This window comes from Notechis scutatus, chromosome 6, assembly GCF_049901735.1.
Source record: "Notechis scutatus isolate UNSWTSFEM ecotype Mainland chromosome 6, rNotScu1.2, whole genome shotgun sequence".
NCBI classification, from domain to species: Eukaryota; Metazoa; Chordata; class Lepidosauria; order Squamata; family Elapidae; genus Notechis; species Notechis scutatus.
Window position 1 is genome coordinate 43498905 of NC_142014.1, and position 24287 is coordinate 43523191.

A 24287-nucleotide genomic window follows, 5' to 3' on the forward strand; every position below is an offset into this window, starting at 1 on the left:
GAAAAAACTAAATAGACCACAGAATGGCAACCTGTGGCTCAAGAGATGACTTTTCCCAGCACCACAACTGCACCTCTGAAACATTCTCAAGAGTATGCCAACAAAACATTCTGGTAGAGAGAAGGTCCCTGAGGACGGGGCTCCAGCACGAGTCTAAAAGCTTGAAAGACTAAACTTCTGGTCCAGATGACCAACCCAGATTGGATCCTGCAACATTATCCTGGGACACGTTTGTCTTTATTCCTATCAGAATACCATATTTTGTACAGGGCATTGTGGTCCATAGCTGTTTTAAGTATGGTAATGAGAACACAAGGCTTCCATGCTGCCATTCCTACCTTTAATCCCAGATTCAAAATTAAAGGAACATTTGCCAGGTTTGGCCCCATCCCTTTCGGCAATATAGTATCACTGAAGGCTTCTTGCTGCTCCCAGAAGATAAATTGCAAGCCCTATTCCAACAGACGTTATCTGTACTGGTTTTGATGTCCTGTATCACTCCCTCCTTTTTCTTTATGCCTTTTGTAGAAATAGTATTATCTTCAAAGGATAATCAGGTTCTTTTCCTGCTTTAAAATTAGCCGGATCTTCTTGAAGATAATCTCTTTCATAATGTGATTCTCTATAATACCTTTACAACACAATCCATCCTTACAAATCTATTCAGAGATTACGTCCACTGAGTTCAAGAACCTTTAATCTCTGTTCTATCTCCAGATTCTTTGAGGTGGGGAGGTAGGAAAATTCTATTACAAAGTATCATTCTGTTTAATCTTAATAAATCATATTTTCTGGTCATGTTTTTCCTGAAATTTAAATCATGAATGTTTCTCATGTATCAATTATATTTGAATGTTACATGGAATTTAAAAACTTGTAGACTATCAGAAATATAGAAATAGAAATCAAAAACTTTTCATCAGTACGTGTTACAGAATAAAATTATCATAAACCAAAGTCACTGCTTTTTGTTTCCCATGTAGGTTCAACAGCAAACTATTTCCATTCTGCCCCCTAATGGAAGAAAAATAGAAAATGAAGGAACTTTATTTATAAAGTAAGGAAACACTTCTTTATTACAGTATCTGTCTACCAAGGGTATGCTTAATTACCATTGCAGGCTATCAAATATTAATAAACTATTCATTAAATTCTTTTTTTAATGAAGCTATTTGGCTCTTATGTAATTTCTACTTACTTCACGATGAGGAACACATATATAGTTCTTTATTGCCTGTTTTGTAGACCAAAATTTAAATCTTATTAAAAGCATACAGAAATTTCAGTCCTTGCCTGAAGGACTATTCCATTAAATGCCATACAAAGACATATATAGGGTTTATATTTAAAATGGAACAGCATACATTATCTCTCCATCAAATACAGTTCTTAAAACCGATTTATATGGTTCTACATTTTAGGACACAAAAAACATTCAACTTTCAATGGTTATGCCATTTCTGAGAGAAAACTACTGATTCTATTTTAAGTGTGATTGCTCAGTATTGCCATGTATGGCAAATTTATATTCAAAGGAAGACCTAAAAGTGTTTTAAATAATGAATATATATTATTGTAAGTAAAGTGTGCTTCTCTCTTCAAACTAATTATTATTTAATTAATCAACTATTTATATCTAGCTTTTTAACCTATCAAATATCCAAGCATAGTTCCAATCTAAAATCAAGTATAAACAATTAAAAACTGATTTAAAACAATGAAATTATTAGCAAAGAATCTAAACAGCATGAAGAGGAAGATCAATTTCTGTTCAGAAAACAGAGTATGAGCCGAACTCATCCAGCATCTTTCACTTTAGAGCATCAGTATGACACATCCAGGATGTGGAGTTGCATCTTCAAAGTTACACATTTGAGCTTGAGCTATCTTTCCACCAATAATCTGAATTATTAAATCCTGTGTTTTGTGGATGATTTTTGTCAATGTTTACTGGAATATAGTCTTGGAAAATAAAAATAAGTTATATCTATAAGTAGGAATCAGCAAAATACTTCTGGGTATCTAGGGAGAAAAAGGAGGAGGAGGAGGAGGAGGAGGAAGCTCATTTTCAGCATGCCAAGTTTATCTTCCCTAATCTGATAGTTTCCAAATGTATAGGAACCTCATAGTCTCTGGCTATGAATTCTTAACAATGCAGTCCCAACATTTCTTCTAAATGCCATTTTGATTTGGTCTCTTGCATAGGTTGAAATAAGTAAAGAAAGGGTGACATAAGAATATATTGCAAAATATTTATTTTAGTTAAACAAATACTATATTTCTCAAGTTTTTGTTAAATTCTTTTCCTGATTTACATGAATCATAGAAAAAGCTAAGTGATTTATACAGGTGACCTGTGATGGGCACACAAATACAAAGGTGACATTTAACTCACTCTCATTAGATTCTTTATACTAACTAGCCCTTTTCCAGCCACACATCCGTCAATTGTGCTGGGCTGCAACTTCCATCACCAAGCTACACTGCCTGCTATATGGCTGCAGGCAGGTGGAGGGGGGAATAATCACAAATCCCGAATTCCCATTTGGAGACTTGGTTTTAAAATTGGGCGCAACTGGTAAGAGTGTCCTTTTTGCGCTGTCTGCTTCAAACAGACCTCTTTCTTTCTGCTTCAGGAAGTGTGAAGCGCAGCGCAACTAATGGGGGAATCGCGTCAGTTTCGCTCTGAAGAAGAGGAGGGGACGGAGCAGGCGGGCGGACGCTTGGCGAAAAGAGAGCGGCTGCTGCGCGTTCGTGACATCACCCCTCCCTGCTTGCTTATATACTTAGGGGACATCCGGAGCTCCCTTTAGGGTCCAGTTCTTTAAAAATCAGCCCAAGGCAGCAGCTCTTTTTTTTGTCTGCGCGACTCTCTCTCTCTCACCCAGATAGCTTGCCCCTTTGTATATGGACTTCACTTTATAGAGGGAAAAGGGAGAGAGTGGATGGCAAGAATGGTGAAGATGCAGTTGGTGTGCGCGCTGCTGCTGGCGTCCTCTTCCTGGAGCCTGGCCACAGGTAAGCTCCGAGTGCGCTCTCTCTCTCTCTCTCTCTCTGGCTCTGGCACGGCTTCCCTTCCGATTGGGAGAAGGATTTGGGCTAATCCGGCGGTGCTGCTACTATGGGAGGAGTTTGTGTTGTCCAATGCAGGGAGGCTAATGCCTGGTCACCTTCAAAAAAGTTAGCTTCAAATATAAAATAGTTTTTTTAGGATAATTGCTTTGAGAGAGAATCTGCTGGATTAAAATGTGAGGGACAAATTCAAGTTTCTGAAAAGTGTTTTTAATCGGTTCATTTATCAGTTTGACACCCCCCCCCAAAAAAAAAATGGGTTAATTATATCTAACCAGCTACATACTCTCTTTCTGAAGAGGTTCTTTGAGGAGAATCATGCTGGGACAGGGACCATGTTTACAGGCTTATTGAAATGCACCTGTAAGTTAGTACAGGGAAGAGGAAATTCCATGCTTCCAGACTCCAGGGTTTTGGATTCTGTAATGGACTGTAGAAACAATCTTGAGCAGGAGGAAGAGCTGCAACAAAAACAACCATCAAATAAAAAGAGGCAGAAATTTAAGTATCTCAGACTTGACCCTCCTCAGTTCTCTACAAGATAAAGGGGGCATTAAGACATCCAGACTTGCATTATTCTGTTCCTGTTATTTTATAATAAAAGTAGCATTAGCATTTATGACTGTGGACTGCATGGACTGGTCTAGCTATAAGGGGTTACAGTTTCCTACTCCTATCTTTGATTTTTTCAGCTGGAATCTGTGGAATAGAGGCTCACAGTTCATCATAGATTCTCATGGATCAGTTTTTCCTAGCATGTTGGACCTACAGATTGTAGCATTCTGTGAGTTGTAGCCCAGCAAATATGAAATGCATTGCATGGCAGAAGACTGATAAACATAATCCAGATCTTGGGAGATGTGTGTCTGCAAGGTTCATTACACATCTATATCATGACAAGATGAATGAAATGTCACAAGTGTCTAGATTGAGGTTTGTAGGGTTAATATTGTTGTAAATCAAAACTCAAAGGTCTGCCATTCATACCAATAATAAATTAGCAGGGGAAAGAGATGGGGTGAATATTGCCCCCATGTGTATAATACAAAACCTACTATAGATCTGGAATCTTGATACAAAGGAACAAGACTTGTGCCAAGGCAATCAGTCTTCATATTTTCAGGTTTAAAAATGCATACAATTTTGTGCAATGTTTAGGGAAAATCATATATTTTTTGAATTTCCCACTAAGAAAATAGTTATGACAGTGATATATACAGAGATAATCATGATAACAAATACAATACAACTGCAAAGACTTTTTTAAAAAGTAGGGATGTTTTAAAACAAAAAACAAAAAACCCACCTGGCCCCAAATTGCAACTTTTCCATATATTTATTGCAGAATCTTGAAATCCATCAAGGAGAGTGTTAAAAATCAAAAAGGTTGAACTTTAGGTTTCATTAAAGTAGGAGATATTTTTACATAATGATATATGGGCAAATATTTATTGCAATATAACTAAGCTAATTTCTCCTTAAAGTTTTCTTTATATACCAATAATTATTGGACTGTGCATTTGCTTTTAAATAAATTATTTTTTATTTATACAAACATGGTATAATAAAAAATATGTACTTCTAGTAGTCTGTAACATGTATCCATACCTTCCCAGCAAGCATATACTTTCACATACATGCATCAAGGGAATAGGATAGGATAGGATAGGATAGGATAGGATAGGATAGGATAGAATAGAATAGAATAGAATAGAATAGAATAGAATAGAATAGAATAGAATAGAATAGAATAGAATAGAATAGAATAGAATTCTTTATTGGCCAAGTGTGACTGCACACACAAGAAATTTGTGTCTGATGCATAAGCTCTCAGTGTACATGCAAAAAACAAAGTGATAAGTTTTTGATTGTAAATCATAAGATACAACCATAATCATAAGATACAAACAAGTGATAAATCATAAGAAGTCAATAGTAGTAGGAAAGATGAGAAGGCAAGAAAGCTGAGAAGTTGACCAGGATAATACATGGGTAAATATTAAAAAAATATAGTTTTCTTTATAATTTGTTTCACAAATCATTCAAAGTAAAATCATAGATTAAAATCTAAACTTTTCCAAGTGCAATATAAAATCTATAAATAAGTTTACACAATACTCTTGAGATTCATATGTTTATGCCATATACCCTCATTTTTGCTTATTTGGTCATCTTAAGAATGAAAATCATAATTTAATGTAATGAATCTATTAAATATTTTATAAATCAGTCAGACTTCAGATGTATATATTTGTACTAAGTGATTCTTGCTAAATTTTGTTTCTAGAGCATATTTTAGAATTAAATATAATTTTTTTCCTGCAGATTGATTTATTCCAATCTAATATAATAAATAATTCTACTTTAAAATTTAAATTTAGCTGTAACTCATTACTAAACTCCTGTGCAGTTTCAAATATTCGGGCATCATAACAGTCTAAATTGATAAGCAAAGTAATAGTACTTAATCTTTGTTTTGATAGACAAATAATGCCTATGTTTGTTGAGGGCAATGTACCTATTTTAGCTTTTTTCATTTCTATGCTTTATTTTAATCTGTTCTAATTACAAACCTGAGGATTAATGTAGTCATATAAAAATATAAGTACATGACCACAATTATGATAAAAGGAGCTATGTTCTTCATTGGAAAAACATTTCATTTTTTCTTTTTGTTTGTAAATTGGGACAAAAAAAATATTAGTATAAATCAATGAGACATATTACAGAATATTATGATTCCTTGAGTTGGATCATAATGGAGACAATTCAGGCACAAATTCCTTCAAAATTTATTGATTCAAATTAAGAGAATATCAATAAAATGTTAAAGGAAAATTAATTGAAATAATAGTGCTAACAACTTTTCTGTGATCCCTGAATATCTGAGGAGCAAAGATCTCACTGAGCTTCTGAGAAGCCCTGATTTTGATGACATTTATTATAAGAATTAGTCAGTGAACGAACTGTAAAACAGTCTGATGAAAATGTTTAGCTTTTTCTCAGTAGTATTACTGTTATGCATGTAATTTTAACTTCACTCTGATGAGATATATTTCCATAATATCATTTCTGAATCCTGTCCAGATAACTTTCTCTAATCCCCATGTCCTATTTCCTGAGCTCATATGTTCTGAATTCTTTGTCATTAGCATTTGAAGGATGTGTTTTACTATAAGGACTATACAGTAATTTGGATTCAAAGGGGAAAATTTGTTTCAGAGCATGCATGGACAACACATTACACCTGTTGGTGACTCCTAAGAGTCTGATTTTTTCTGGGCTCATGCATGGTCCTTGGAGGAAGGGTGATGGACTTGATTTAAGACAGTGCCTATTGGTTCAGTATGTGCATGCTCATATGTTCCATATCATAGTTTCTTTTTGCAAATTTGGAACACTGCATAGCCCTGAAAAATAGACACACAATGCATATTATTTCTCATTCATCTTCCGGTCTTATAGATGCTTTTTAAAATGACATCACCTACTGGTACCTCTTGATTTATTTCTTTTATTTTTTTGGTTCCCTACTATCTTGCCAACATTTTATTTTTTAATAAAATATAATGTTTTATGCTTTTTGTGAACCATTTGTACTATAGGGCATATAAAGTGCATTGATTTTTTTTTTTTTTAAAAAAAGAGATATATTTTACTACTGGTTTCCATGAGACAGAGTGACCCTATTTTATAACATTGTTTTACTTTGCAGTACTGTAGTGAGGATGTAAACTTGAGAAGCAAGACAAAAGTAATATATTAGTTATATTGTATACATTTATGAGCTAGTACCATTTGCTATTTTTCAATTAGGAATGTAGAGTTTATTACTTTAGTTGGAGCCCATCCAATTAAAGTTACTAAAGACTTGGGTCTATTGAAATACATGGAACAGCAGCAGCAGCAGCAACAAATCACAAGAGTACAGCTATTTATATCAATTGGACTTATTTTCTATCTGCCTAGGACTGTTATTTCATCACTCACAATTACACGCAACTATAGAGTTTAGATGATGATGATATGATGGTAATGATTAGATAAAAACAGTTTCCCTTTTAACATATCATCTTTCTTTTATTAAGACATTCTTCAAGTCCTTCTAACATTGAACATGGAAATGACCAGGAATTTCAGTTAAACTCACTGAAACTTTAAATCTCTTTTCATGCTATATATACAGTATCCTTGTTAGTAATATAGTAATGTAAACTATATGAATATGTCTGTAGCTTACATATTCCCCATAGAAGATTAATTGGCTTCCATTGAAAGGATGTTTGCAATTATTCAATCTATAAAAAAAATAAGAGCTTCTTTTAAATATATACAGTACATGCTGTCAGTGCAAAAATATCTTAATTTAGAAATCAAATCTAATTCCATATACTACTACTTTCACTATTGGTGATCAGATCTTTAAATGTTTCAGTTGACCAATAATAAGCTGTTTTCATTACTAAAAATTTTTTCCCAATGAAATGGTATAATTTAACAAGCATATATTAAAGAAAGGAACACTTGCCAAACATTTATTTTAGTCAGTTCTTAACCCTAAATTTTCTTTAAGGGATATTTCTAAATTCTATATGTGAAATCCAAATACTAGTGGTTTATAATGCAACAATAAACATATATTTCCCTTTATCTTGCAGATTCAGAAGAGGAAATGAAAGCCCTAGAAGCTGATTTATTGACCAATATGTATACATCAAAGGTAACACTTTTTTGTCCCCTCCACCCTCTTTTAGGTTCAGGAATACTCATACCAAACATATATATTTAAATGTATAATAATACTACACATAAATGTTGAGTATAAGAAATAAGAAAAAAAGGCCCTTACATCAAATACAATAAATAAGAACAAGTGTGGGTAAAGAGACAGTGCCAAATAATATTTTATTCTTTGTATTATGGATACATTACTTAACTAGCATTAACACATTCCCACCAGCAGGCAATTATAGGAGAATGTCAAGTTATTGGCAGAGGTTATATTTCTAGACAGATTTTGCTTGATAAAAGCTATGTTAACCTCAAGGCACATAGCAACATTAGCTTTTCTTGTAATACCAATTGAGAACAATCTAACCCTTACAAGGAGTTATTAAGTGGGGTACCCCAAGGTTCTATCTTAGGCCCAGTACAGGTATTCCTTGATTTACAACAGTTCATTTAGTAACCTTTCAAAATTACAACGGCACTGAAAAAATGATTATGACTGTTTTTCACACTGATGACCATTGTAGCATCCCCATTGTCATGTGATCAAAATTCGGATGCTTGCCAACTGACTCATACTTATGACGGTTGCAGTGTCCCAGGGTCATGTAATCACCTTTTGCAATCTTCTGTCAAGAATGGGGAAACTAAATTCACTTAACAACCATGTTGCTAACTTAACAATGATTCACTTAACAACTGTGGCAAGAAAGTGGGGCAAATTCACTTAACCGCTGTCTCACTTAACAACATAAATTTTGGGCTCAATTGTGGTCATAAGGTGAGGACTACCTGTACTCTTCAACATCTTCATAAACAATTTAGATGAGGGGATAGGAGAGGAACTCATCATGTTTACAAATGACACTGAGCTGGGGGAAATAGCCAAAATTTTAGAAGATAGAATCCTAACAGATTTGAACACAGGGCCTCTTCCAACAAAATGCAATTCAGTGGTGAGAAAAGGCACTTAGGCAAGAAAGACCAAATGCACAAGTATAGAATAGGTGGTACCTGGCTCAACAGCAGAAACTGTGAGAGGATCTAACAGACAACCACTTAGGTATCAACTAACAGTGTGCTACAGCTGCCAAAAGAGCCAATGCAGTTTTAGGCTGCATCAACAGAGGGATATTATCAAGATCACATGAAATATTAATACCACTTTATACTGCTTGGTAAGACCACACTTGGAATACAGCATCTAGTTTTGATCACCACAATACAAAAAAGATGTTGAGAGTCTAGAAAAAAATGCAGAGAAAAGCAACAAAGATGATTGGGAGGCTGGAGGGCTAAAACATATGATGAATGGTTGCAGGAACTGGGTATGTGTAGTCTAACAAAGAGAAAGACTAGGGGGAACAAGATAGCAGTCTTCTAATATTTCAGGGGCTGCCATAGAGAATATGGGGTCAACTTGTAACCAAGGAGAGATCTAACCTAAAATTAAGGGGAAATTTCATGACAATGAGAACAATTATCAATGGAATGGGTTGCCTCCAGAAGTTGTGGTGCTCCAGTGGTGCTCCATCACTGGAGATTTTAAAGAAGAGATTGGACATCCATTTGTCTGGAACAGTACAGGGTCTCCTGCTTGAGCAAGAGAGTTCAACCTCCAAAACCTCTTCCAACTCTGTTATACTGTTAACACAATACATGTGTGTGCAACAGAATTTTGATGTCCCTCATATTTGATCAAATCATCTCAGGATCTCATAGATTCAAAATGTACTACATATGCTTTGACAGGCATATAATTCCCCATTTCCCAAATCATCTAAATACACTTTAATCTGTGATTTGAGAATGTAAGCAAATTTTCAATATTTTGCTGTTAAAAATGTATTGCATAAACATGAAATTCTGTTATGCAGCTGGTTATATTTTTCCAGGAATAAAAAAGAAAAAAAAAAGGATGCATTTCCTGTAAATGTTGATAAGCTGAAAATTCAGATGACCATTATTTATAACCTTTCTAGTTCATTGCATATTTCTGTAATATCATAGTCTGCATCCCGTAATGGCACTAGTTATGCTAGAATCTACTATTACTCCTCTTATTCTGAACTGAATAAATGCCATCTCTTTCTCTCTAAGTTTATTACAAAATAAGATTTTTTTTCTGGAAAACATAAAGCATTCACTAAATTCACTGGATTAGTAAGAAATAAAATCTCAGTTTCAAGCCCATAATACTGAAATCCAGATAATGGGCAGGGCAATTGATAAATCAATCAAGTTGTTTTGTTGCAAACCATCAACTAAAAATCAAATTACCCCCTCCATCTTCATAGTTTCATATTAACACAATATTGTAGATTAGGAAATAACATTCTTTCAAATAAGAAATAAGTACAAAGTGCTAAGAAAACAAATGTGATATGTGGTTAGATTTATACAAAATTTCAAACAAAGAAACAACAACAGCAAAACCTTAAACCCATAAAAATACACAAACACCATGTTTTGAAGGGCAACAAAGAGCACCAAAAGATAGCAAGAATTTGTCTTTCAAGATAAAAAAGTTGATCAGGCTGATTTTTTTAAGGTTTCACAATCTATGTTCTCAGGCACTTACTCATTATTTTGGAGAGCTCCGCCATTTTGTAAATGAGTGCATGGTAAATTGGGTATTTAAGTAATATGTGATCCATCTGTACAGAATTGATTTAAATTTCACATTGTTGAAATGCATATTTTGAAATTAAGAACATAAATAATTCAATGAAAGCATAGTTTCCTGGATTCTACATAAACTCATAAATCTGAACTCTGCACATTTTCAGAGTCTCCAATAGGAAGAATGATACACACACAGTAGTGCATACATACATAGAAACAGGAACTAAACAAATACTTAAATAGATTCTTCACTTCAGTGAGAATTCACCGAAAAGCAACACTTTGAAGCTGTTTCACAAATGACACTTCCCCTCCCAATTCTAAACAACAGAGCAGAGTGGCTTCATTGGAGAAAAGAGAAGAAAATGAACTGCAGTTGTAGAGAATAGCCCAAAGTTCGGTTGCAGTTCTCTGAACTTTTCATTTTTGCTCTCTGTTTAGGCAATATTTTCAAGTGCTATGATCTTGGAGAAAATTGATTCTCCAATCAATCTCTGATTTCTCGCAGATCAAATCACTGAAGATTTTGCCTAGGCAGGCAATAATCTATCTGAAAATGAAAATTTATGTGATTTGCTTTAAGAGGTGCTTTATAAAGGGAAGCATGTTGCTTTCATGCTTTGATGAGGTGGAGCACACATCCCATCAAACAGCCTTTATGTACAATAAAACACACACATAGGAACTGCAGCATTTATTTCACATATTAAATTTCAAGTCAACTTTTATGTTTATATAATAAATAGAATGTGCAAGATTTGGGGAGTTGCATTTTGTCCAAACTTGTTCAACTTCTCCATCTGCCAAAAATCAATATTAATAAACAAATGTTCTGAAAATAAGTAATTGTTCAATAGTTTATATGAAACTGACATGGAAAATTTCAATTTCATGTACAAAACAGACGTGTGTGTGTGTGTGTGTGTGTTGATGGAATATGAAGAGGTCAATTAGCAATAGCACTTAGACTTATATACTGCTTCACAATGCTTTACAGCCCTCTCTAAGTGGTTTACAGAGTCAGCATATTGTCCCATATAATCTGAGTTTTCATTTTACCGACCTCAGAAGAATGGAAGGCTGAGTGAACCTTGAGCCAGTGGGACTCCAACTGCCAAACTGCTGGCAGCTGGCAGTCAGCAGAAGTAGCCTGCAGAGCTGTTGTAAATCTGAATGGTTACTAAATGAACTGTTGTAGTCAAAGACTACCTGTTCTGAAATATACAAGGCATGATATATAGGGGTAGGATTCAAAAATCCCAACAACCGGTTCTCTGCTAGTTGCTGGGTGGGCAATTGGAACTTTTAGAGGGGCATTTTTTGCCTTCCCCAGAGTCTGGAGGCTTCCCTCAGGCCTCTGGGAGGGCAAAAATGCCCCCCCCGGTTCCAGAGGCCCTCTGGAAACTGGAACAGGCCCGTTTCCAGACTTCTGGAATTTCCAGGAGGGCCATTTTTTGCCTTCTCCAGAGTCTGGAGGCTTCCCTAGGGCCTCTGTGAGGGCAAAAACAGCCTCAGAGGCCCGCCGGAAGCCAGAAACAGGCTAATTTCTAGAGCATCCAGGAGGGCCATTTTTTGCCCTCCCACAGTCTCCATGTGGACCCTGCACTTCAAAACGTTCCATGTGGAGACTCCTGGGAGGGAAGGGCAGAGTGGGCAGGGCCAACCAGTCAGTTCAACTACCAGTTTGGTGAACCAGATGTAAATTTAACATCAAGTTCACCTGAACTGGCCCGAACCGGCTGAATCCCACCCGATGATATATGAGTTTGTGTTTATCTGTATTTTCCTTTCTATTTATGTGGCCCAAGAGAAATATAGAAAGAGATACGGCAAAGAAAACAATCCTATTAGATACATATGTCCTACTTTAAGTAAAGTGAGTTACTTACCTTTAGTTACCTCTAAATTGTTCCCCTAGGTTCTTTTCCTCTAGCTGTTCTCTTCTTGTGGAAGATAGAGAGCTATGTGTATCATGCAGCTTGAACTGCATCCATTAAACACATCTGCTGCCTTCTATCCTATTGCTTGCATTGAAGTTAGTTTTAACTGCTATGGTTGCTCAGCATGTGGTCTTCCAGATATTGTTGAACTAAAACATACAGGAAACCCAGCAGAGTGGCCAACACAATGGTCTCTTCAGTGCCAGATTTTAAAAGTAAAATTTTGTTTATTCAAAAAAAAGAGAAAATTTTTCCTCATGCCCAAGTTCTTAATGGGGAAGACTCTTTCTCATTCAGATAAAATATTGATTGTTAGCATATCAAACCCAGTTAATGGCATTATGAAGTAATTGTTTTACATTGGCATATATATTTCCTTAGGGAGATTGAATTTTTTGGGTTAGCTACCAAGTACTGCAGTTTTCTGAAACTGCACAGCATAAAATGCCAAATTCTATTATCCTTTGTCTGAAAACAACAACAACATGGCAGATACATGGTGAGAGAGAAAAAAAAGTATCAAGTAAACCATGGAACAAGACAAATTTCAATCTAGTTAAAAATTCAGTCTGGAACAATTATATATTGTAAGAAATTAAATATGATTTATAGGAGGATAATCGGGTTAATAAAAAAGAAGCCATTTTAATTTAAGAGGGAGGAGTTTGAGGTTGAAAAAACTGAAACACCTCAAACACCTTGGAATTTCTTTGTGGCGATAACCATCATGTTTAATAGTAAACATTTAATACTATAGTGGATGTTTTTAAAATAGGGTATAATTGCTCACTTTTCATAGGAAAATTTCTGTGAAAAGTGAGTAATTGTACCCTATTAAAAATCCACTATAGTATTAAATGTTTACTATTAAACATGATGGTTATCACCACAAAGAAATTCCAAGGTGTTTTGATGATCTTTTAGAAAGCAACCAACTGTTGGATGGCAGTGAATGGAGGATTGTAACCAACTAAGCTTATGTTTCTGTCTTTACCTTAAACATTTTGTATACATAATAATCAAAGAAAATGAAAGTGGGGAGAGGAATCAAAGTTCATATCTGCACAAATTGTTTCAGCAGTTTGCCACAAGACTTTGTGAAACATAATATCTCTCAGCCTTTGGGTGATATGAACCTGTGTGCTTAACTTTTAATCATATCTGTATTGTTTGTATTTTGGCTGACCCTCATTAAAATGTAACTGGATCATTTTATCTCTCTACTTCCTTGGGCATTATTTGTGAATCCTTCACTTGAAAAAAGAGATGTGTTTGGAGAAAACTGGAGTGTAAAAATTATTTGGATATTCAATGCGGAAGCATTTTATCTGAAGAGCTTCTAAGTAAAGAGGAAAGTGATCTTGATTCAATCAGTTGTCAACTTATGCAGTTACAAAAAGCTTGGAATAAAAGGGTCCTGATTCAGGGGTGGGATGCTACCGGTTCGGCCTGGTTCTATAGAACCTGTAGCCGCGAAGAGTAGCTGACACTGAACCAGTTCGGTGTTTGGCCCACCCACCTGCCCAGGCTCTAGGCTATCCTTTATTCCCTGCTTTTCCCTTCTCAGCTGCTTTGCATGGCACAGCTGAAGTTGCACACACGATTGTCCCCAGTTTGGAGAACTGGCAAATCACTCCACTGGCTGGCCTTTCCCCTCCCCGCCCACTCACTCCTTGCCTGGTTTGGTAAGTTGCTATTTTTCCTTTTTTTCCCCCGACCATCAGCTATTCTGCTCTGCCAGGAGATTTAGATTAGCTAGAAAGCAGGAGATTCTTGGATTTCTTGCTTTCTAGCTAATCTAAAAACAGAGCCAAACCTTCCTTAGGACTGAAGCTTTTCAGTGCAGACTCAGGTAGCCAATTGCAGATAGATAGATCTCTAAGTGAATCTGTGATTCTGTGAGTAATTCAATCTGCCTGCCTGCTTTGCCTGCTTTTGGGTAAAAGTTGCTCTTTTTTTATAAAAAAAAACAATATTTACATAAATATTTATAATATTTACATACAAACCATGCCCACCCAGTCACATGACCACCAAGCCTTGCCCAGTCAGTAAGCCACACCCACCCAGTCACATGACCACCAAGCCCAAATTAGGCCACACCCACAGAACCGGTTGTTAAGAAATTTGAATCCCACCACTGTCCTAATTTTAAGGCTTTCATTATTCACCTTTGAAATCTGGTAAGTCTCACTTTAATTCCTAACAATGTCACTGGAAATCAAACATTGTCTCTTCCTCTCATATTTAAAATTATAATTTGATGTAGTCTCTCCTTATAGGGCAGAGTCCACTTTTAGACCTTAGTTTTATTTATGCAACTTTCAGCATTTGTATAGTAATGATAAAGCAACGATAAATATATGGAACATAAAAAGAATTTGGTTTTGGAAATTTCCCATAGTCTTCTTCACTGTAGCTATCTGAATCTGCTAAAGCTCTTCTGTAAAAGAAAGGGAAGATTGAAAAAAGATGAAGCAAGATGAGTAAGGTTGTAATGGCCAAGGGAAACCATGCAAAATCAGGCTTGCCTTTAAGATCACAGAAAGAAAAAATCTGACCTCTCCAGCAGTTCTAATGAGAGATTAATTGGTAGACAATATGTCTCAGTCAACAAGCAATAACCACTGAGTTTCAAGAGCAGCTTAAAGGGCATTTAGTACAGAAACAGAAATCCACAGAAACATGTGAAGTGGCGGAAATGGGGGAAATAGCAGAGGGTACAAACTGCCACAAGCATAACAAGTGATTGCACCTTGACTTAGATGGAACAATTCAATGTATCCTATGACTTCGTTCTGTTTTAAAGTATTCTTGCTAAATTGATCTATGCTGAGTTCCAGACTTTGTCAGACTTTTTTGTATATAATGATTCTTTTTCCTATCCACCCTCCTCACAAACAACCCTGTGACTGGCCAGAGATGAGTGAGCATCTGTGACTGAGGATTTGCAAGAATCTGGGTCCCTGTGCTCTATTACAGCACCTTAAGAGCTGTGGTGCAGTATTGTAACCTAATTCTGCTCACTGCCAGGAATCTGATCCTGACTGACTCGAGGTTGACTCAGCCTCCCATCCTTCCAAAGTCAGTAAATGAGGACCCAGATTGTTGAGGGCAATATGCTGACATTTGTAAACTGCTCAGAGAGTTCTGTAAAGCACTGTGGAGTCTAAGTACTATTGCCATTGCTTAAGCACAACAGCTGCAGTTGAAGAGATTGAGTTCCCAACATTTTTGCATCATGGCTTTTTGATGCAAATGGCTCTATACAGAGGACATTGCTGTGAAACTTTCCTTTCAATAATTGATTGTGTCATTGGATTCAGGGGAAAAGAGATGGTGATGGTGGTGATAGGAACTAAAACTGAATCACTCAGCTTAAGTCTGAGGTGAGAGCTGTTTATAGAAGATATTAAAAAGTTCATTTACTCAGCCATTTCCTGCAGTTCTTGCGATAATTAATGATACATTGCAATGACCTCACACTTCTGAGGTTTGGTTATGGCAAAGGAATTATACTATTAAATGCAGTCTAAACTTACCCATTTATTATTTGCAAGCATTATAAATTACTTCAGTCATTATTATAATGCCTGGATTATAATTGTTCATTCTTTCTATGGGAAAAAGCAGCACCTAAAAGACAACAAACAGAATAATTTGCAAATCTATTGAAAAGCTTACTGCTATAGAGAACTAAAATGTATTTTGCATATTGGAAAGATAACTCTTCATAATGTAGTAAGAAATAGGACCCTAGGCAGAATTGCCGTAACTCATTCAGAATATAAGGGAGAAACAAGAAAGAATATAGAACAATTGGCTGGATGTGTCTTGAAGGTGGACGCTTCAAGAGGAAAAGTCAGCAATGGGTCAACTTACAGTTTATAATTAAAAGATGACAACAATATTTCAAAAATAGCCAAATTTGTTATTCTATGTTTTTGAATGGAAAATTAACCCATGGGGGGTGAAGTTTTGTTTTCCGAGCTTGTGGGTTAGTTTCTGAACTTTTCATTAGCAGGCTAGGTAACATCTTCAATGGAATTTAGGAAACTCCACTGAAGATGTTATGTAGCCTGGTAACAAAATGTTCAGAAATCAACCCACAGCTTGGAGAACGAACCTTCATCTTCATCTTACACCTGAGCTACAGATATTCACCATTATTGCACATTAGGATATTTCAGCCATTTCAAATTTATTTTATTTTAAAATGTTTTTATTTGCCTTTAAAAAAATTTGTAAATATAAATTAAATATAAATTAATTATAATATTTATAATTTAAATATTTTTTAATTTCAAGGGCCTTTACTATATTCCATACAATCTCACAATAGTTTCTGCCTCTCAAAAGGTTGCTGATTTCTGCTCAATGTCCAGTAGTTGAGCTTAATTTTAAGGCCTCGTTATTGATGTCTTGAAATACATGCCTTTATCATTTTTAAGTATATTAAGCTTGGTGGGCATCAGGGAAAGGATACTGTAAAATCTACAGTCAGAGGTGGTATTTGCCAGTTCTTCGAACTACTCAAAACTGGTCAGAACCTGCTGAATACCACCTCTGATTAGATGTATGCAGATAAAATTTTGCTAGTCAATTCTACCTAAAGACTCTGAGTTACATTCCAATGAAATAATACTGCATTTTAATACGAGACCTTTTCTCAGTTGTATATTGGGTGCTTGTAAAATTATAAACTTTACAAAATGGCTGGGAAGAGTCACATGCTCTATTTTCATGATCTGCAAGCTGCAAAAGACAAAATAAAACATAATGTATTACTATAATTAAACCAATGCAACATTTATTATATACCATACCATGAGTTCAAGGAGAAAGACCAAAAAAGAGGGAGATATGTAATTAAGAAAGAGTGAAATTATCTTAGAAACTTTTTTTTTGCAGACAAATGACTAATGTAACTTCTTGGTGCCAATATTGGTGCCAGAAAAAAAATCTGGCTCATCACCTTTTCACAATAAAGTGTTGGAACGTAGTTTATCATGCCAATAGACAAGAATACACCTGCTGAATAATTAAAATGTTCAAATTAATCACAATCAGTGCATATTTCCTATATAGTATCAAGAACAATCCTATTTTATTATGAAAAAAGTATCTAGGGGTTTTTTATTTTGATCATCAGAAATATTTAATTATTTAATGTCCTGTTTTGAAATTAAATAATTCAAATTTTCTTGTGATGTTGTGCCAATTTTCTATCATCAAGAAAGACATTTCAAAACATTGTTATGCAAATTTGTCCATGCCTAGCAGGCTAGTTGACACCATGATTAAATTATGTACTGCAATAACAGACAAATCCAAGAAACAACTCAAAATAGAAACAAAGTTCTAACCTAAAATTAAGTTTTGGATTCACTGAAGTGTATTCATTGTGAATGGTTTATTACTAGGATTGGAAAGACAAGAGTGTATTATTGTTAATCACATAGTATGAATACCAGTTATTTAAAGCTACGGTCATTTTGTATAAAAACAAACAAACAAACAAACCATACTTAAGTAGAAATATGGCTGAGTTTATTTTTTCTATCATGTGGAGAAGTCTCCCCTTGTACTGGGGATAGTGTGGATGAAAATATATTAGCTAGGGAGGGAAGAAACCTGCTAGTTTTCTTTCATAATTAATTCATTTTTCTGAGTAACAGCATTATTCATTATCAATAATTTGAAGATTTAATTAATTGTGCATAGGACTTGGTTCTAACTGCATCATCAGAAAGCCAGAATTCATAGCTATTGAAGCTTAGATATGACTGTTAGAATCATGGAGTATAGTTTTTATATACTACAGATGACTTGAACAATAGTTTCAGTTATATTCCTACTCAAATTCTGGAGTTTGAGGAAATGTATTTCATTTTAGTTCAGTTTTAATCAGTTTTCATTCAGTTTGAATGGATGATAATTCTTTTTAAAAAAGAAGATAATTTCAGTGTATAGAGTTCTTCAATGAGTTTATTTCATTATATGATTGTTGACTGGTGTGTCTGTAAGCTAATAGCCTGCTTCTTATTGATGGTTTGCTTCTTATTTTCTCAAGCTTCATTCAAATCCCAGGGGAAAATATCATAAAAGAACATCTTCCAAAGCATTTTTCAGTGTGGAAACTGTTAATTCCAGGATGGCACTAGAAAAATGGAAGAATGTTTGAGAAGGGGATGGATGGATGGATAGGTAGGTAGGTAGGTAAGTAGGTAGATGAGACCTATTGTAGTATAGTAGTTAAGGTGCCACACTACAGCTATAGTGAAGAACCTTCTATGCATAGGCCTTCATTCTGCAGTAGAATGGTGTGGCTAAAAATATAGACATAGGCATAAACATAATATTAGCAGTAGTACCGGTAGTATTATGTGCCTTTCAAATAAGCTCATCCAGAATCTGAATGGATATCTGAAATAAAGTGGGAAAATGTTTTCAAGAAGCAAGGAAGAGCAGGAGAACTGAATTCAGCACATTTGGAGGACCCAATGTTGAAGAATTTTGTTACACGGGAACAATAATTTCTGATTTCCAACCTGAATGACAGCAATAAGGACATTCTTTCCCTTTAGAGTCTCTAAAGCAAGGACAGCAAACCCTGTAATTCAAACTGCAACCTTCATTTTAAGTGGAATTTCACAATGAAAGGTTAACAGCACATTCCGGATAGTGTCATACAGAGAGAGATATAGATAAAGAGTTTTTTGAACTGTCAACTGCCATACTAGTAGAGAGGGAATCTCGAATAATCTGAGTAAGCAAAGGCAAACTGCCTTACAAAAAATATATGTAATGTAACCTGACTCATTTATCTGCACACATTTTTGGTTTACAATAGAATAGTTTCCTCCTTCTTAATGAATGTATGTGGTTCTTCCTATAATGTCTTATTTCTATACCAAAGTTGTCATTTGATATATAATAGCAGTTCAATTACACCTCCCTCCCATTCTTCTATAATATCCTTTTGCTGATAGACAATTTACACACTTGGTCTTGCCTTTTCCAGATAAACAAAGCAAAATCACCCCAGTGGAAACTAATACTTTGGAATATTTGTGACTTCATAAGCAACGTGAACAATCCAGAAGAAGAAACAGGTGACACTGAAGAAGATTTTATGATGAGAAGACAATTTGCTTCTACTTCTGAGAGCATCACTTTGGAAGCAATGTTGACACTGTATCAGCTTCAAAAAATCTGCCACACCAGAAACTTTCAGCAGTGGGAGGTAATATTAACAATTAGCACCTTATTATTTTGTACTATCTTATTTGTATTGCAATAATTTTTTCTTTCTTGGATGTTTTTTTTAAGTCTTATGTCCTTTTTCCTTCCTCTCTTTCTCCTTCCTTTCTTAATCAACTTTGTAGATTCGTTAAAGATGGCTTCTTCTTCTTCTTCTTCTTCTTCTTCTTCTTCTTCTTCTTCTTCTTCTTCTTCTTCTTCTTCTTCTTCTTCTTCTTCTTCTTCTTCTTCTTCTTCCTCCTCCTCCTCCTCCTCCTCCTCCTCCTCCTCCTCCTCCTCCTCCTCCTCCTCCTCCTCCTCCTCCTCCTCCTCCATCAATTGTTGTATTTGCTGATTAGCAAGCGCCATTTCTAAAAAGCGAAAAATTTCTCTCAAAGCGTCCTTGCTTCTTTCTTTATTTTTCCATATTCCTTTCTCAGTTCATCAACAGATAAAGCCATTATAAACCTTTTCTTCTTCTTCTTCTTTTTTCCCCTCTTCTTCTTCTTAAAGCAACCAAGACAATTCAAAGCTTAGAACAATTCCCCAAAATCCCAAAGTCATCAAACAATCCAAACAGAGCACAAAGTTCTTCCCTTCACACTTTTTCTTCCTGGGGTAATATCAATTGGAAAGGGGAATTAACTTCCAATCTCCAAATCTTCCAGGCATCTCCTCCAACAAGATCTTAATATAAATTTTTCTTTTGTCTTCTCCTTTCCCACTTGTAACAAAAACCTTTAAATTTTTACCTTCTATAAAATAGCAGGCTTTTCAATATCCATTTGTTAATTCCATAGGGAAGGAGAGTAAACTTTCTCTTTCAGCACTTTCACTCGCCGCTTATAAATCTCTTCTGGAAACAAAGTATCGTTCAAAAAAATCAAGATTTTCAGGATATTAAATGCATCTTATAGTCCCAGTTCAGCCAAAAAACTTTCGCTTCAAAACTTTCTCCTTCTTCCTCCAGCACAATCTTGTCCAGCTGCCGGCTTCTTTGTGGCGGCCATTACTGACCGCCGCTCCACCGCCTTGAGAAAAGGGGGTTATGCCGGGTGGGGAGGGGGTCTGCGAAAACCCCAAACCCCTGTCCGGATCCCCCCTATCTTCGGCTGCCTCTACGGGGCAGCCTTATCCTCCAGACCCGTCAGGATCGGAGGCACCAAGACGGCTAGCGCAACAGGGATCGCGCAAGATCGCGAAACCCCGCCGCCGCCGAAGCCTGGCAAACCGGAAGTCCCTTATAATTTTTGATTCATACTGTACATGTAGTTAATTATTTTCTTTTGGATAATGACTTGGCAAGTTACAATACTTAGCAAGTTACTAGTGAAATCTATCATTTTAGCAAGCACAGACAGTTTGGTATTTTTATTCTTAGAGCATATTCATAGTTTTTTTACTGCTAAATTATTAAGACAAATTAACAGGACTTCAATTTAGCCTAAAGTTTCAGGACCTATTTAGACCACTAGAGTACAGTTATCCATTTGTGAAGCAAGGCTTCAGAAAATCTGCTATTAAGAATGTGCCAAAGTATTTTATTTGTATGGAAATGTTGTCTTACCTTTCTAGGGCCAATATGCTATTCGTTACAATTGAAAACATATTCCAAAGCATATATTCAGTATTAATAACAAAAAAGTAAAAGTACAGAGGCACAAATGAATGAAAAAGCAACTTTTTAAGAAAACAGGTTCTCTCTCTCTCTCTCTCTCTCTCTCTCTCTCTCTCTCTCCTCCTTTAGAATACAATGAATGAAATTAATTAATTGTGCTATATTCATCTTTTTTTCTGCTAAGTAGCAGAATTCAGGACAACTTGGACAATATTCCTCACAGAAAAATTGTTCCAGGTGAAATAATGATTCCATATTCTCTCCTTATCACCAGCAGTTGCTCCAACAAGATATTTATGATCCAGAGAATGCTAGTCAAGATAAAGATCTGATGAAGAGAAAAACTCCATACATTCTGAAACGACAATTACATGCTAACAAAGCCCGACGGCCATACATCTTGAAGAGGAGTTCATATTACTGACTCAGCCTTTAAAATAATGTACATGTAGTTCTATGCTTTATGTCTCCCTTATTTCAACTCAAATCTTATGTGCGGAAATATATTATGGAACGCAATCAAGATGATAACATAATTGTGTATTTTTTGCTATTGTTGTTGGTTGATTGTGATGTTTTTCCTACTTAAAATTAACTGGACAAATACATTTACAAATAAATCTAGTTTCTAAGCATTATGTATTGTATGCCATTGATAATATTAAAGAATTGGCAATGCTATTTATACTGCATACTGTTTCTACAAAGCATAGTTCTATGAAAGCATAGAAAAGTGTCCATTTTATCATGTGCTATGTGATAGTGTTCATAAGCAAACAGATGATTACTTAAAACATTTAAAAATATGATTAATGAGTATTCCAATTAAATAATATAGAATTAATAAATTAATAACATCCAATCCAAATTAATTTGCTTGCATTTCAGCATAAGCTGGTGGAACAGATAATGAACATTGTTCAGAGTAAATTAGGTACATTTAAATAGTTAACAAATTAGATATTTACTGATCAACATGAGTAACAAACGTTCATTCTGTTCAATGGCACTGACTTCCATATATATATAGGTTGATGAGAATAATTCTTAAATATATTAAATGCTAAAATCATATCTTGTATGCATTTATGTCCACTGGACAATAGTTAGACGGAAGAATTTAAGATGTTCAAAATGGAATATAAAGTTTGGAGAATATTAGTGGCACATTGGTTAAACATCAGGTTTTTTTCCTATAGTTAGTACGAAAAACCACCTAACTCTAACCAAATATATTGTTGTAACAGTTAAAGCAAGGTAACAACTAACATCAAACATAACATGACAATTATTTCTGTTTCATTTTTAAACTCTTTAAATTTTATCTGCTTGTATTTATTGCTTGTAGATAAAGAATTTGACATTTGACATATTACAGATAAAGAATTTGACATTTGAATTGGAAATGTGATTCCCTGTTATCAAAATATAAGGCAGATTTGAAAAGAGGAGAAAATACCCCAAATGTTTGTTATATAGAAAAAAGATATATTATATAGATACACATACATACACTAACAATTGAGGAATCTTCTTGCTCTTTCTTTGGGGTTCCTATTATAAAAATGCATCAAGATGAGTCTCAGCTAACAATGTTGTTGTGTCAGTTCAGTTGCAAAGTCTGAAGCCAAATTCCTTTGATTCTATTACCCAAGTCATGTCTTTTATTAAATGTGACATTTCCCTCTCTGTTTTTCATCTGTATCCAAACACCCTATGATTGGTTATATAAACTATAAAAGTGGCATGCCTTATTCATAAAGTCTAATGCATGGATTTTCCTTTCTGGCCTATACTACCCATGTAGGACTTGTTCCAGAGATTTTGAGTTCTGAACCAGCTTAAATGAATCCCTAATTTAGTGTGCAGTTTGTACAAGGCAAAGGATAGTTGCATAATTAGGAACAAGCTATTACACTAGGAATGGGCTACCGATGGCTTGAAAGCCATGTGAGTCCTTCTGAAGCTTCATTAGGGTTCCAAAGATCACCTCCAGTATCTTGACATTGAACCACTAAAGTTTGGCAGCAGATACACACTACATTTTCTCATAGCAAAACAGGCAAAAAATATCCAGAAGACAACATGCTTGCTTTGTAGTCTTATTCCTCCCTTCCCCAAATATGGCAGCAAAAATCTGCATTAAATTTTTAGGCATTTTTGCTACTGAGGGGAGGGACGATAGTTAAAGATGAGTATACAAGAGATTTGCCATCCAAGGGCCTTCTGCTTCCATTCTCTCTCTTTGCTCTCTCAATGTGAAAAAAATATTAAATATAATTACATCCCTGCTTTAGGATTTCAAAAAGTTGAGAGGCAGAGGTATGGCTTCTCTCTCCTCACACATTATTCTTTGCCGTCTTATATATACTGTACTGCTACAAATCTTTTCCAGATTTTAAAGGCCCCCTTTTAACATTTCCTACTGTCTTCGTACCTCAACTTGACTGAACTTTAATAACATTTGTCTAAGTTATTGAATATTCTTCCTCTACAGTTTTGTATTTGTTCTTTGCATATTCCATTTATCAAACATATGTTGGGTTACCAGCAGCATAGTTGGGTTACCAAATTAGATGGCATAAGCAGCACTTCTGCATAGATCAATGAATTAAATAGTGTCTCTGCCGGGAATACTTCTTTTTCAAAGTACAAAAAAACCTCCTGTATATTTTATGCCAGGAATTCTGGACTATGCAAATATACAATATCTACAGGCATATTTGCATAAAGGAAATAATTCTTTTGAAAATTTTTGTTATAAACATTGCACTGATGAATAAATTGCTTTCCTCTTTTTCATAATTTGCATAGTGCAGATGTGTTGGACATGTTCCAACACTGATTTTCAACCATGTCTGCAAAAGTGTGGAAAGGGGGGGAAATAATAAAACATAGTGTGGATCAACAACTTTCACACTTTGCTTTTCTGTGCAACTTCATGACATAAATATGAAACAGTGGAACATTCACTATGATGTCACAATATATTTTAATTATCTTGGTATCATCTTAGCTTGCTCCATAAAGTTATGTTCTCCCTTCCTTCCTTCCTTCCTTCC

At 35.2% G+C, this 24287-nt stretch overlaps 1 protein-coding gene across 2 annotated transcripts; it reads left to right on the forward strand.

Moving 5' to 3' along the window:
• The first annotated feature begins 983 nt into the window (after positions 1–983).
• On the forward strand, positions 984–22987 carry NTS (neurotensin). Of its 2 annotated transcripts, none has more exons than XM_026667652.2 (5): positions 984–1057; positions 2637–3018; positions 7731–7792; positions 19390–19611; positions 21500–22987. In XM_026667652.2, the coding sequence occupies exons 2-5, from the start codon at positions 2946–2948 to the stop codon at positions 21647–21649; spliced, it is 507 nt and encodes a 168-aa protein (XP_026523437.1). In that variant the 5' UTR covers positions 984–1057; positions 2637–2945; the 3' UTR covers positions 21650–22987. The 2 variants fall into 2 exon arrangements, with proteins under 2 accessions (XP_026523437.1, XP_026523438.1); XM_026667653.2 differs by having other exon boundaries at positions 21503–21906.
• Positions 22988–24287: the final 1300 nt, after the last annotated feature.

Excerpts from the sequence above, each read along its gene's own strand:
- NTS (XM_026667652.2), top strand. The coding sequence starts at position 2,946 with ATGGCAAGAATGGTGAAGATGCAGTTGGTGTGCGCGCTGCTGCTGGCG. Across the intron at positions 3,019-7,730 it reads TTCCTGGAGCCTGGCCACAG|ATTCAGAAGAGGAAATGAAA; the intron begins GTAAGCTCCGAG and ends TTTATCTTGCAG. Across the intron at positions 19,612-21,499 it reads GAAACTTTCAGCAGTGGGAG|CAGTTGCTCCAACAAGATAT; the intron begins GTAATATTAACA and ends CCTTATCACCAG.